General features: G+C 28.1%; 3 protein-coding genes across 3 annotated transcripts, besides 3 other annotated features; 2 read left to right on the forward strand and 1 right to left on the reverse strand.

The window, feature by feature from the left end:
• Nucleotides 1–302: 302 nt before the first annotated feature.
• TVAGG3_0732540 (uncharacterized protein) lies at nucleotides 303–968 on the reverse strand (the record flags this gene model as incomplete). The annotated part of the gene is made up of 1 exon (XM_051244590.1): nucleotides 303–968. One exon carries the CDS (start codon nucleotides 966–968, stop codon nucleotides 303–305), a length of 666 nt encoding a protein of 221 aa, XP_051091177.1.
• Nucleotides 969–10,625: 9,657 nt separating this feature from the next.
• Nucleotides 10,626–13,624: a mobile genetic element.
• Nucleotides 12,186–12,478, forward strand: TVAGG3_0732560 (zebrafish ch211-108c17.2-related family; the record flags this gene model as incomplete). The annotated part of the gene is made up of 1 exon (XM_051244591.1): nucleotides 12,186–12,478. A coding segment is annotated over one exon (293 nt), but the record flags the coding sequence as incomplete, so codon positions are not given.
• TVAGG3_0732570 (uncharacterized protein) lies at nucleotides 12,561–13,238 on the forward strand (the record flags this gene model as incomplete). Its single annotated transcript, XM_001284980.2, has 1 exon — nucleotides 12,561–13,238. A coding segment is annotated over one exon (678 nt), but the record flags the coding sequence as incomplete, so codon positions are not given.
• A 68-nt stretch (nucleotides 13,625–13,692) lies between the features above and the next one.
• Nucleotides 13,693–13,729: a mobile genetic element.
• A 1,175-nt stretch (nucleotides 13,730–14,904) lies between these two features.
• Nucleotides 14,905–14,942: a mobile genetic element.
• Nucleotides 14,943–16,044: the final 1,102 nt, after the last annotated feature.

Genomic DNA, 16,044 nt, shown 5'->3' on the forward strand with positions numbered 1-16,044 from the left:
GTGTATTGTAATTATACTTCTTTGGTGTATTGAATTTGTCTTGTTTGAGTCCGGATTCATCATCACTTGATGAAGAGAATATAAATCTTGATCCGTTTTTAAGAGTTAAAGGGGATATTTTATCTGGGTCACTATCGAATATATGGTTGAACTCAAATAGATATGTTTCATTAGACAAAACTGACTCTGAAAGTCGAGATCGATAATTCATTGTCGAAATGACCTGATATTTATCTGGATCTGTTTCGTATCTGTTCAGTTTAGGATATTTACTAACACGAAAGCCACGATGATCGTCATCACTAGCATAAACTCCGTCTTTTGGAATTCCAAGAAACAAAACTTCTTCGTTGTTTTTCTTCATATGAATATTCATATTCAATATCAATATCAATTCCTGTGTTTAATTCTTGTTGTTCTTCAATAAATGCAGCATTTGGTTTTCTTTTGACTCTTTTTGAGCCTTTCTTAGGTTTTTCGTAAGGTTGACGAGGTTTGTAATAGTCATATTCTGGATAAAACTCGAAATTATCTTCTTTTTCTTCTTCTTCAAGATATGAATATGAATTTTTTGTATTTGTGGAAATTATTGATGTATTTATTTCGGATTTTTCTTCTGTAATGTCGTCAAGCTGTAATTGGTCTTGTGATGGAATTATTTCAGAAATTTTATTATTAATAGATTTTTTAATTGGTGATTCATTAAATAATTGATCTTCGGCTTCTTCTGATATACTTTCTAATATGAAATTTGAATTAGAATTGTTTCTTACAAAATTATTTTGAAAATGTAGGATTTCGTTAATTCTTGTACTACTTCGCCGACTTTCTGATGCAGAATCATCGTTTTCGTAAGTTTGGTTTTGCTTTGGATGTGAAATTTGTCGCTTGCCTGCTCGATTTAAAATTTCTTTGATAGATTTACCTAATGTTGATCGTGGATTCTTAAGTCTTGTCTTAACCCTCATGTATGGAAATGCTTCTGAAACTTGGCAAATAACTTTTTTTTTGACAGTTGTCCGAAGATTCTTATTATATATTTGTCAAAAAAAAATCAGGCGATTAAGGCTGCAACCTATAGAAATAAAGGACAAAACATTAAACAGTTCAAGGATTACTATACACGTATGTGTGATGAGTATGTCAGGAAGTGGAAAGCATGTGTAATTGAAATTTTTATCGTTTAATCAATAAACAAAAGTGAAATATCAAATTTACCAAAAAGAAAATTTATGGATTTAAAAGAAGAAAAATTTTATTTTCTTTCTTTGGTACAAATAATATTTCATATTCAAAATCTCTTGCACATATACTAAAATCAATGTAGTAAAAAATAATTTTAAATGATTCTGTTCCTTGATCGGATACATCAACTGTTCCATTAGTTGATAAATCATCAATACTACATTGATGTATATAAATCTGTCCACCCCAATCTGCATTAAATAAAAATCCATTATTCTGTCGATTGTTTTGGAAAGATGAATTGAAAATATCAAGTCTATCTATAGAAATATAAACTAATCCAGAATTTTTCTCTTGAGAATTATTTATATAATTACATCGGTCAATTCTTCCTTGACAATGAGAAAACGAAGTAATACCACAACCAGTTGCTTTTAAATTCTCAAAATTACAAAATGAAACATTTACTGTTGATTTACTTTCAACATAAGCAAAACCTGTAGAACCTGCTGATATACAGTTAGAAATGTTTGTTTTTGAAAGTGATGCAAAACCATATTGCTGGTAAATCATCCAATATACTGAACTATTTCCTCCATTACAAATTGATCCTTGGAGGAGTGTACTGTTAATTTTGCCATATAAATAAGTAAATTGGCCATCTGTAGGAGTTTGACTTTCAAATGAACAGAATTTATCAATAATAATGTTATTTTTACTATAACTATAAATATATACTGTACCTGAACCTTCTGAAAAAACGTTTTCGCAAAGTAAAATCGAGTAACATTTGTATATTCGAATTTAACTGCTCTATCTTGAAGATTGATAAACTTGCAGATGTATGCAAAGCATTTGCTAGATGTTGCTGTGACTTTTTCAACTTCACCGGTAAAAACTTTGGAAGGAGGACTAATTCCTTCATAGTAAAGGTTCCAAATGCTATCTTGATTAGCATCGCTATGGGGATACTTCTCGAGTACAATTAATTGCACTTAAACAATGAGTTTTTAGACACATTGCAAAAGTAATAAAAAGGATGGGGGTGACACCAAAAGTGAACTTCCTTCATAAAAAAATGAAATTCACTGGAATATTCATCAAATATTTATTATTTATCTGTTAGTTTGGTTAAATCAAAAGTATAGCTGTTCAGAATTATTCATTTTTTATAAGTCTGGGAAATCTATTGTATACGTGTTACTTCTCATCGAGCTGATAATAACAAATTATATTATCGTATTCAATGTAATGATAACACATTTCTCTGGGTAACTCCAAACTCCATAAATGATGAAACAAATAAATTATTTGTCAGATATTTTTATAATGACCGATCCTGTTGATGATGATTTATTTTTAACTCGAGAAGATAAAGATAATCCAGGCATTGTATTCAAAGAAAAATATAAAAAGATGAATAATATAACAATTTATAAATACAAACAAATAAAACAATTAATCAATTCCTTTAAGGAACTTATTATTATGATTATAGGCAGATTTGGCATTGTCTCTTTTGATTCTGGGAGTAGATTTATAATTATCTTCATCTGAACTAGAATTATCGAGGAATTTTCGTTTAAATGGCGAGGTTTTTGAATGGGTTTCTTTATTTGTTGTCGTTTTTGGAGTTGATTGTTGATAATTTTCTTTTTGTGAAATTTTTGTTGTTGATTTGCTAATTTTAGGTGTATTGTAATTATACTTCTTTGGTGTATTGAATTTGTCTTGTTTGAGTCCGGATTCATCATCACTTGATGAAGAGAATATAAATCTTGATCCGTTTTTAAGAGTTAAAGGGGATATTTTATCTGGGTCACTATCGAATATATGGTTGAACTCAAATAGATATGTTTCATTAGACAAAACTGACTCTGAAAGTCGAGATCGATAATTCATTGTCGAAATGACCTGATATTTATCTGGATCTGTTTCGTATCTGTTCAGTTTAGGATATTTACTAACACGAAAGCCACGATGATCGTCATCACTAGCATAAACTCCGTCTTTTGGAATTCCAAGAAACAAAACTTCTTCGTTGTCTTCTTCTTCATATGAATATTCATATTCAATATAATATCAATTCCTGTGTTTAATTCTTGTTGTTCTTCAATAAATGCAGCATTTGTTTTCTTTTGACTCTTTTTGAGCCTTTCTTAGGTTTTTCGTAAGGTTGACGAGGTTTGTAATAGTCATATTCTGGATAAAACTCGAAATTATCTTCTTTTTCTTCTTCTTCAAGATATGAATATGAATTTTTTGTATTTGTGGAAATTATTGATGTATTTATTTCGGATTTTTCTTCTGTAATGTCGTCAAGCTGTAATTGGTCTTGTGATGGAATTATTTCAGAAATTTTATTATTAATAGATTTTTTAATTGGTGATTCATTAAATAATTGATCTTCGGCTTCTTCTGATATACTTTCTAATATGAAATTTGAATTAGAATTGTTTCTTACAAAATTATTTTGAAAATGTAGGATTTCGTTAATTCTTGTACTACTTCGCCGACTTTCTGATGCAGAATCATCGTTTTCGTAAGTTTGGTTTTGCTTTGGATGTGAAATTTGTCGCTTGCCTGCTCGATTTAAAATTTCTTTGATAGATTTACCTAATGTTGATCGTGGATTCTTAAGTCTTGTCTTAACCCTCATGTATGGAAATGCTTCTGAAACTTGGCAAATAACTTTTTTTTTGACAGTTGTCCGAAGATTCTTATTATATATTTGTCAAAAAAAAATCAGGCGATTAAGGCTGCAACCTATAGAAATAAAGGACAAAACATTAAACAGTTCAAGGATTACTATACACGTATGTGTGATGAGTATGTCAGGAAGTGGAAAGCATGTGTAATTGAAATTTTTATCGTTTAATCAATAAACACAAGTGAAATATCAAATTTACCAAAAAGAAAATTTATGGATTTAAAAGAAGAACAAATTTTATTTTCTTTCTTTGGTACAAATAATAATTCATATTCAAAATTCTTGCACATACTAAAATCAATGTAGTAAATATTTTAAATGATTCTGTTCCTTGATCGGATACATCAACTGTTCCATTAGTTGATAAATCATCAATACTACATTGATGTATATAAATCTGTCCACCAATCTGCTTAAATAAAAATCCTTATTCTGTCGATTGTTTTGGAAAGATGAATTGAAAATATCAAGTCTATCTATAGAAAAACTAATCAGAATTTTTCTCTTGAGAATTATTTATATAATTACATCGGTCAATTCTTCCTTGACAAGAAAAACGAAGTAATACACAAAGCTGCTTTTAAATTCTCAAAATTACAAAATGAAACATTTACTGTTGATTCAACTCATATAATAAAACCTGTAGAAGCTGCTGAAATACAGTTAGAAATGTTTGTTTTTGAAAGTGATGTAAAACCTTTGAGATTGGTAAATCATTAAATACTGAACTATTTCCTCCATTACAAATTGATCCTTGGAGGAGTGTACTGTTAATTTCGCCATATAAATAAGTAAATTGGCCAACTGATGGAGTTTGACTTTCAAATGAACAGAATTTATCAATAATAATGTTATTTTTACTATAACTTTGAATATATACTGTACCTGAACCTTTTGAAAAAACGTTTTCGCAAAGTAAAATCGAGTAATCTTTTGTATATTCGAATTTAACTGCTCTATCTTGAAGATTGGTAAACTTGCAGATGTATGCAAAGCATTTGTTAGATGCTGCTGTGACTTTTTCAACTTCACCGGTAAAAACTTCGGAAGGAGGACTAATTCCTTCATAATAAAGGTTCCAAACACTATCTTGATCAGCATCGCTATGGGAATACTTCTCGAATGCAATTAATTGCACTTAAACAATGAGTTTTTTGACTCATTGCAAAAGTAATAAAAAGGATGGGGGTAAAACTTTCAGTAAAAATGAAATTCACTGAATATTCATCAAATATTTATATTTATGTTTTAATTTTGTTAATTCACAAGTTTAGTTGTTCAGAATTATTCATTTTTTATAAGTCTGGGAAATCTATTGTACGTGTTACTTCTCATCGAGCTGATAATAACAAATTATATTATTGTATTCAATGTAATGATAATACATTTCTCTGGGTAACTCCAAACTCCATAAATGATGAAACAAATAAATTATTTGTAAGGTACTTTTATAACGACAGATCCTGTTGATGATGATTTATTTTTAACTCGAGAAGATAAAGATAATCCAAGCATTGTATTCAAAGAAAAATATAACTAGATGAATAATATAACAATTTATAAATATAAAAATAAAACAATTAATCAATTCCTTTAAGGAACTTATTATTATAATTATAGGCTGATTTGGCATTATCTCTTTTGATTCTGGGAGTAGATTTATAATTATCATCATCTGAACTAGAATTATCAAGGAATTTTCGTTTAAAAGGCGAGGTTTTTGAATGGGTTTCTTTATTTGTTGTTGTTTTTGGAGTTGATTGTTGATAATTTTCTTTTTGTGAAATTTTTGTTGTTGATTTGCTAATTTTAGGTGTATTGTAATTATACTTCTTTGGTGTATTGAATTTGTCTTGTTTGAGTCCGGATTCATCATCACTTGATGAAGAGAATATAAATCTTGATCCGTTTTTAAGAGTTAAAGGGGATATTTTATCTGGGTCACTATCGAATATATGGTTGAACTCAAATAGATATGTTTCATTAGACAAAACTGACTCTGAAAGTCGAGATCGATAATTCATTGTCGAAATGACCTGATATTTATCTGGATCTGTTTCGTATCTGTTCAGTTTAGGATATTTACTAACACGAAAGCCACGATGATCGTCATCACTAGCATAAACTCCGTCTTTTGGAATTCCAAGAAACAAAACTTCTTCGTTGTTTTCTTCTTCATATGAATATTCATATTCAATATCAATATCAATTCCTGTGTTTAATTCTTGTTGTTCTTCAATAAATGCAGCATTTGGTTTTCTTTTGACTCTTTTTGAGCCTTTCTTAGGTTTTTCGTAAGGTTGACGAGGTTTGTAATAGTCATATTCTGGATAAAACTCGAAATTATCTTCTTTTTCTTCTTCTTCAAGATATGAATATGAATTTTTTGTATTTGTGGAAATTATTGATGTATTTATTTCGGATTTTTCTTCTGTAATGTCGTCAAGCTGTAATTGGTCTTGTGATGGAATTATTTCAGAAATTTTATTATTAATAGATTTTTTAATTGGTGATTCATTAAATAATTGATCTTCGGCTTCTTCTGATATACTTTCTAATATGAAATTTGAATTAGAATTGTTTCTTACAAAATTATTTTGAAAATGTAGGATTTCGTTAACACCGCTCGCATTTTTGTTCGCTATACTTATTTAAATTAAGCTACCTTAAACATACTTGTACCAAATATTAAAACTCTCTCAAATGTTAAATACAAAATTAATTAAATTATTAAGTTGAAAACTTTCACAATTTTCCACTTTAATATGCGTGCTTGACTAGGAACATCAATGGTAACATCTCGATATATTCATTTGTGGCAAATAAAAAGATTATGAAATTTATTATGAATATTACACAAAAAAAGGAGGTGATAGCAAGACAAAAATAGACATATTATCATGTTTGTCTAATTCATCTATGCATTGTATATAATCGAAATTTATTTTGTAACTCACGTATTTTCAAGCTACCTTAAATATCTTCCTAGTATAAAATCGTTTACAATTCATTTCCACTCAAATCTAGTTAAATTTATTATAATATTATTATCAATATAATTCCTTACTCATAAATCACTCATTATCTCACACATATGATATAAGCTCAGCTAGTATTATCTAAATTTTTCATTATTACTCCTTGAATAAATCTACATGTGGAACCCTGAGTTGAGTGACTTCTAAATATTCATGATTAAAAATGTGAACCAAATTGCAAATTTTTAATAAAACCAAGCAATCCATGATGCATACTGTTATAAATTTATGAGAAAGACATGCAGCATTATGAGAAAAGACTACGTTTTTTCTCTCAAAAAATTGAATTGCTATTCAACTGCGATTTTGAGATGACTATATTATAATAAATTTAACTAGATTTGAGTGGAAATGAATTTTAAACGATTTTATATTAGGAAATGGTGTCTATTTATGCCAAGGCATATAATAAATAATAATTTTGAGGATATATTAGCCATAAGACTTAAATAGCTTAGTGGAAAACTCAATAAAGATTAGGACAAGTATTATTCTCCAATATCGATGATTTCAAACTTGGAATTGGGCGAAATTATTTGATAAAAATTCCATTGGAAGGATTTGAAAAGTTTTAACTATAATGAATGTATAACTTATGTGATAAGAAATTGAAATGAATATGAGTTTAAAGGAATTAATTAAGAAAATTTATTAGAATATATACTGAATTAAAAGACATAACTTGCATAAAAATAAATGATTTAGCTAAAATATTTTAATAACCCTCGATCCCAAAAATTACAAAGCATTCCAAAGTTTCGAGATATTTAAATTTTAATAAAATTTTCGAAATTTAATTTTTTTCTAAAGTGTCAAATAACGTATTTTCTTTCAGAAATATTTTTCAAAAATTTCATGTTCACGTTTATAAGCAATATATACTGAGTAATATTTTTTGGCGATGTCAGATTTTTTTGAATGGTTTACGATTTTTAACATAGGTTTATTCCTAATATTACTAAATAAATATTTTATTTATTACAATTTTGGTCGCTCAAAAACCATAAAATTTTGAGAGTTGGAGTACTTCTAAAAAAACATGTAAAATAATATTGTTCGTATGTCAGGATGTGAAAAGTGCATACTTGTGTAATTGAAATTTTTATCGTTTAATCAATAAAACAAGTGAAATATCAAATTTACCAAAAAGAAAATTTATGGATTTAAAAGAAGAACAAATTTTATTTTCTTTCTTTGGAACAAATAATAATACTATTTCAAGATTTCCTTCACATGGACGTAATCCAATGAATGTTAAATTATTCTTAAATGATTCTGTTCCTCTCTCTGTATCAACTGTTCTATCAGTTGATAAATCATCAATACTACATTGATGTATATAAATTTGTCCATAATATGCTTCAAATAAAACTCCTTTGTTATTCTGTTGATTGTTTTGGAAAGATGAATTGAAAATATCAAGTCTACTAAAAGAAACATCAACTAATCCTTCATATCCTTCTTGAGAATTATTTATATAATTACATCGGTCAATTCTTCCTTGACAAGAAAACCCAGTAATAATACAGAAAGCTGCTTTTAAATTCTCAAAATTACAAAATGAAACATTTACTGTTGATTCAACATCATCATAACTAAAACCTGTACATCGTACTGAAATACAGTTAGAAACGTTTGTTTTTGAAAGTGATGTAAAACCTTGAGATTGGTAAATCATTAAATCTACTGAACTATTTCCTCCATTACAAATTGATCCTTGGAGGAGTGTACTGTTAATTTCGCCATATAAATAAGTAAATTGGCCAACTGATGGAGTTTGACTTTCAAATGAACAGAATTTATCAATAATAATGTTATTTTTACTATAACTTTGAATATATACTGTACCTGAACCTTTTGAAAAAACGTTTTCGCAAAGTAAAATCGAGTAATCTTTTGTATATTCGAATTTAACTGCTCTATCTTGAAGATTGGTAAACTTGCAGATGTATGCAAAGCATTTGTTAGATGCTGCTGTGACTTTTTCAACTTCACCGGTAAAAACTTCGGAAGGAGGACTAATTCCTTCATAATAAAGGTTCCAAACACTATCTTGATCAGCATCGCTATGGGAATACTTCTCGAATGCAATTAATTGCACTTAAACAATGAGTTTTTTGACTCATTGCAAAAGTAATAAAAAGGATGGGGGTAAAACTTTCAGTGAAATTCAATGATACATTCATCAAATATTTAATATTTATGTTAATTTTGTTAATTCACAAGTTTAGTTGTTCAGAATTATTCATTTTTTATAATGTCTGGGAAATCTATTGTACGTGTTACTTCTCATCGAGCTGATAATAACAAATTATATTATTGTATTCAATGTAATGATAACATTTCTCTGGGTAACTCCAAACTCCATAAATGATGAAACAAATAAATTATTTGTAAGGTACTTTTATAACGACAGATCCTGTTGATGATGATTTATTTTTAACTCGAGAAGATAAAGATAATCCAAGCATTGTATTCAAAGAAAAATATAACTAGATGAATAATATAACAATTTATAAATATAAACAAATAAAACAATTAATCAATTCCTTTAAGGAACTTATTATTATAATTATAGGCTGATTTGGCATTATCTCTTTTGATTCTGGGAGTAGATTTATAATTATCATCATCTGAACTAGAATTATCAAGGAATTTTCGTTTAAAAGGCGAGGTTTTTGAATGGGTTTCTTTATTTGTTGTTGTTTTTGGAGTTGATTGTTGATAATTTTCTTTTTGTGAAATTTTTGTTGTTGATTTGCTAATTTTAGGTGTATTGTAATTATACTTCTTTGGTGTATTGAATTTGTCTTGTTTGAGTCCGGATTCATCATCACTTGATGAAGAGAATATAAATCTTGATCCGTTTTTAAGAGTTAAAGGGGATATTTTATCTGGGTCACTATCGAATATATGGTTGAACTCAAATAGATATGTTTCATTAGACAAAACTGACTCTGAAAGTCGAGATCGATAATTCATTGTCGAAATGACCTGATATTTATCTGGATCTGTTTCGTATCTGTTCAGTTTAGGATATTTACTAACACGAAAGCCACGATGATCGTCATCACTAGCATAAACTCCGTCTTTTGGAATTCCAAGAAACAAAACTTCTTCGTTGTTTTCTTCTTCATATGAATATTCATATTCAATATCAATATCAATTCCTGTGTTTAATTCTTGTTGTTCTTCAATAAATGCAGCATTTGGTTTTCTTTTGACTCTTTTTGAGCCTTTCTTAGGTTTTTCGTAAGGTTGACGAGGTTTGTAATAGTCATATTCTGGATAAAACTCGAAATTATCTTCTTTTTCTTCTTCTTCAAGATATGAATATGAATTTTTTGTATTTGTGGAAATTATTGATGTATTTATTTCGGATTTTTCTTCTGTAATGTCGTCAAGCTGTAATTGGTCTTGTGATGGAATTATTTCAGAAATTTTATTATTAATAGATTTTTTAATTGGTGATTCATTAAATAATTGATCTTCGGCTTCTTCTGATATACTTTCTAATATGAAATTTGAATTAGAATTGTTTCTTACAAAATTATTTTGAAAATGTAGGATTTCGTTAACACCGCTCGCATTTTTGTTCGCTATACTTATTTAAATTAAGCTACCTTAAACATACTTGTACCAAATATTAAAACTCTCTCAAATGTTAAATACAAAATTAATTAAATTATTAAGGGTATAGTCCACTAAAAATTTTTAAGTTTTGACAATGAAAATAAGCTCTGTGACCATGTAAATATATATCTATGCAAAACGAGAGGTTATGCCATAATTTTTTTTAGTTATCAAATTTTCCTTTTTTTGAGAGAAGTCTCTCAATAATTTGAGAAGAATCTTTGATATAAAGAGATACACATTTGTAGAACGAAGTAAGTGTTTTCCAAACATTTTATATGTTCATCCTGTATAACAATATAAAGCTGCATAGTGCCATCTTGTGCGTTTGCTATTTTATGTACTTTTCATTGAGATAATCCCTCTTCTCGGGTGATTTTAACAGTCAACTCAATTTTAAAATAAAGATTTCATCAAAATGATTTCGAAATTCGGATATTGATTATATAAATAGCACTGTTAACATATTTTGGATGAGTAAAAAATACCTTGTTTTGTATGCATTTAGTACACCTTTATTTTTGATTAAAACTATAAAATTTTTATTCCTTATATAATAAATAGTATATGTTACATAAACATGAAATTCAATAGCATTCAATTTTGGATTTTTTAGATTTGGTAAATTTTAGAAGAAATAAAATCAGCAATCAAAATAAAGAAACTTTTTTTGTATCTTCTATGATTACCTTTTGGTACTAAATTTTGCATTAATAAGTAAATTATCTGTATTATTCTGTGAGCACAAGCCCTCAGTTATGCTGGTAGTGAATGATGAATCGTCATTTTGCGAAGAGAACGCGATTATTAAGGTAATTTTGAGAATTGTCTTGAATTATTTAAAATTAAAGTTAATTGAATAGGTAGGATAACTAGCCTTTGCTAAATTTGTATAATTTGACCTTATTCTAGTTGGATCTGAGAATATTTTGCTGAAATAATAAATTATATCGCCGATTTATGAAAATTTCTCTGATGGGACCGACTCGCTGAAACGTATTAGTGTTAATGGTAACTTGTCTGAATTTTCAAATTTTTTTCGAAATCCAAAAAATCACAAACAAAAGCATCAAAATTAGATTTGCATTTAAGGTTTTCATTTTTTTTGGAAAATAAAAATATTTTTTCCCCAATAAAGTTTATTTTTACTTTTGAGAGGAATAGAAACGTTATTTTGGAATTTTGAAACGACAGAAATGTTCCATTTTTAATGTAGATTCTAAAATGGGGTCAAATTTTTGATTGAACCGTTATCCATTGAAAAACCTCGATTTTAAAATGTTATTCCAAAATATTCATCTAATGATATAGTATATATTTATTAATTATTACTTTTTATTCAATTTTCACTTTTGGCGGGATTTCATTTTTTTTGTTGTATGGGCCATATTGTTCACCCAAAACGGAAAACAAAGGCAATGCATAACATTTTACTCCACGAACGTCGTCGACTCTCAGCGCGACAGATGCTTGGTGCTTGCATAATGACCGGAATGCCATATACAAAAGGTGCTCGCTTTCTTTCTCTTTGTGGAACTAAGCCCCCTGTGAAGAGTGGTGTCATGAGACAACAGAGATTTTGTGACGATAAGATTAGAAGACTTAAAAGTATTTCCCTAATGCTGTCGAGAAAGTCCTTCAGTGGTTACTTATCCATTGATGCAAGATGGACGCACAGGCGAAACTCGCCAAGTTGTACAGTAACTGCGCTCGATGCTGTCACAAAAAGAGTTCTTGCATGCGTGAACATCAACCATATTGGTGGAAACAGACAGCATGCTCAGTATTCCGGAGCTTCCAACAATATGGAAAGTGCTGGAACTCGAATCATCTTGAAGCAATTAAAGAAATACAATATCTTGAAAGATGTTAAAGAGATTATTAAAGACCGAGATAACAAAAGTGTCTCTGTCTTTAAAGAATTTGGCGTCTCTCATCTTGAAAGATTCGATCCAGGTCATGTATCAAAAAATATCTCAAAAGATTTTACAAAGTTCTCAGCTTCTCATAAGACAGTTGAAGTTTTCAACGACAAGACTCAGAAGATTGAAAAAATAGAGAGACCTTTCTGGGGTCTGAATGCAAGCCTAAGTATGTGGCTTTGGTCATGTTTTGCCGAAGAAAATATTGACAAACGTACGAAAATGTGGGAGAATTGTGTCTACCATTACGTAGGCAATCATTCTTTTTGCGAACCGCACAATTACAAATGCTTTGAATGGCAAAAAGGTGTCAATTCGATCCAACTTCAATTCATGCTCTATGACTGGGTTCACAAATGGACACCCATAGTTTCCAAAGTTTCTTCCATTGGATCTACCTGCATGAATGAAGCGTTTAACTCCAAAATTGCATGCTATTTGGACAAATCAAGAGCCTGGAAGAACATTAACATTAGAGTTAACGTTGCAATCTTAGAATGGAATGATCCAGAGCATTTTCTCGGAGATATACAAAAAGCATTACATCTTCCCCCACTTCCAGAAGATTGTGTCAAATCATTTGAAGAGAATTGTTACTCCAAAATGATATTGAAACAAAAAACTGTTACAAAAGGTTCTAAAAAACAGAACAAATACAAAAACTCCATTCAGAGTGTACCAGGAGGAGATTATCAAGTTTTCAAGTCCGAATGGGAATCAGAAGACGAAGACATTGATGACTTTGATTAACGAAAATTACATTTTATTTATTGTTTTTGTTTTTAATTAAATTATTATTATGCTCATTTTCTTATTTTGATTTTTTCTCATTATGATATAAATAATTTATTAATGCATTTATCCAATAATTATGCTATGATATTTTTATGCCTTATTTCATTTCTCTTATATTTGATAATCTGGTAAAATATAGTTCAGACTATAATCATTTTAGATTATTGATATATTTATATAGGTTAGAATAAAATTAGTTTCATTTTCTACTTTTATTTTGAATTAATAATTTATAATATCAAATATTATGGCGTAACCTCTCCTTTAAAATATAGATATATATAGGCCTATAGAGTTTATTGGCACTCTCAAAACTCTAGAATTTTGAGTTTACTATACCCTTAAGTTGAAAACTATCACAATTTTCCACTTTAATATGCGTGCTTGACTAGGAACATCAATGGTAATGTAATAAACAGAAATTCATCAAAAGTGACAGCTCTCAATTTTTTGACATTTGTAAATTCTAAATTGAATGAGAAAAATGAAATAATACTAAGCATAATACAATATTCTAGATTTAATTATAATTAGGAAAAAGTTAGTTTTGAGAGTACTTTTCATAGGCATATAGAATGAAATCTTCTGAAAAATAATATCACATAAACTCATATTATTTTCTAATATATAACTATTTTATATAAAAATCAAATTCAATGATCTTAAAAGCGAAGGATAAACCTCAAAATTTACGAATATAATGAGTGGGAATATAATGCTTATCTATCATAAAACCATATGAAATATCAATTTTTGCTTTACGCCTAATTTTTGACGACAATTAGCAAAAAATGTTAAATGTTAACACTCAGTCCATTTGAATATGAAAAATAAAATTGACTTTGATTAAATGTTTTTATTTATCATGCAATTCTTCTTGCGACCAAAGATTTGAATAAAAGTTCAAAAAATAAGATAGCTTAAAAATAATATACGGTAGTGTTTACTAATAGATGAATAGTATATAAATTCTATTAAAATGGATTTGATCCAAAAAAATATATAAAATTTGATCATAAATAAAATCGTTTTAAATTACTTCTTCATTTAAATTATAACAATTATTTTTGGTTTTATATTTTTTTGGATCAAATCCATTTTAATAGAATTTATATACTATTCATCTATTAGTAAACACTACCGTATATTATTTTTTAAGCTATCTTATTTTTTGAACTTTTATTCAAATCTTTGGTCGCAAGAAGAATTGCATGATAAATAAAAACATTTAATCAAAGTCAATTTTATTTTTCATATTCAAATGGACTGAGTGTTAACATTTAACATTTTTTGCTAATTGTCGTCAAAAATTAGGCGTAAAGCAAAAATTGATATTTCATATGGTTTTATGATAGATAAGCATTATATTCCCACTCATTATATTCGTAAATTTTGAGGTTTATCCTTCGCTTTTAAGATCATTGAATTTGATTTTTATATAAAATAGTTATATATTAGAAAATAATATGAGTTTATGTGATATTATTTTCAGAAGATTTTGTGTTCTTCTTCAAAATTTTATTTTTTATTAAAAAGAATCTTTACAAAATATACATTTACTTTAATTAATATTTAAAAACGTGCTCTATCAAAAGTTCCAAAAATTCAATATTTTAGCTTTTCTGAGGTGTCACTTTTGATGAATTTCTGTTTACAACAGTAACATCTCGATATATTCATTTGTGGCAAATAAAAATTATGAAATTTATTATGAATACCCAGATTTTCCTTACTTTTACCACTCCCCATGTAATTTCTGGGAAAACGATAATTCATTTTTTTTATGGATGAATAGATCGTTTTCCTAGAAAGGACCTCATATCTCTGGCTAAAAAGAGTGTCAGATCCTAAATAGATTATTAATCTAGTGTACAAATCCAATAAAAAGCCTATTTTTTTGGCTTTTTTGGTGCTCATTTTTTCGAAGATCTACATGAATATGGGGAAACCATCGGCTTTTTTTGGTTAACCCACATCTTCATGTAGTCTGGACTATCTTTCCTCGAAGGACCTCTTTACGGGTGTAAAAACTCATAAAGTTCTCAAAAGATTCATTCTCGATCTCCATGCTGAAAGAATTTACAATAAAAAAGAGATCTACGCATCAAACTACAGCCATAAATGAACTGAACCCTAAAGCTCAGCTCTTAGTTTATCAAAAACGTCGAAATCCTTCTCATTGCAATCAAATTTTCTCAATAACTCATAAGAAAAATCGAATTTTGATTAAGCCGATGTTATAGGTATCACAAATACTACAAACTTGAGCAATATCGAAATTGCCAGCAAAAGTTTGAAATTGCATTGCTCATATTTGTTTTGTAAACTAAAAATCTGCTTATATTATTCATTAATTTTTTATATATTATTCATATACTTTAATAAAAACAATACTATTTCACCTTAAAAATGAATTTCATAAGTCAATATTATTTTTTTTGAAAATGTATCAATTTTCGATTAAAACAACATGAGAATAAAATTTACGCAAAATTATTTTAAAAAATGGTTTTAAAAATTTACAATTGATTAAGAATAAGATTGCAAGAAGTTTGAAGTTTAATTTTAAGAAAAAAAATTCGGATATTATTCATGGATCTAAGTAATCTGATATTTGAGTATCGGCACTATGCATAAAACATATATTTATAGTTTTTTTGGATTTTTATGATTTTAAATATATTCAAATTTGGCAATCCAATAGATTTTTAAAAAATAGGTAAATAAAAATAGATTACATATGCAGCAGATTTAGAACATG

Source organism: Trichomonas vaginalis, chromosome III, assembly GCF_026262505.1.
Source record: "Trichomonas vaginalis G3 chromosome III, whole genome shotgun sequence".
Lineage (NCBI taxonomy): Eukaryota > Parabasalia > Trichomonadida > Trichomonadidae > Trichomonas > Trichomonas vaginalis.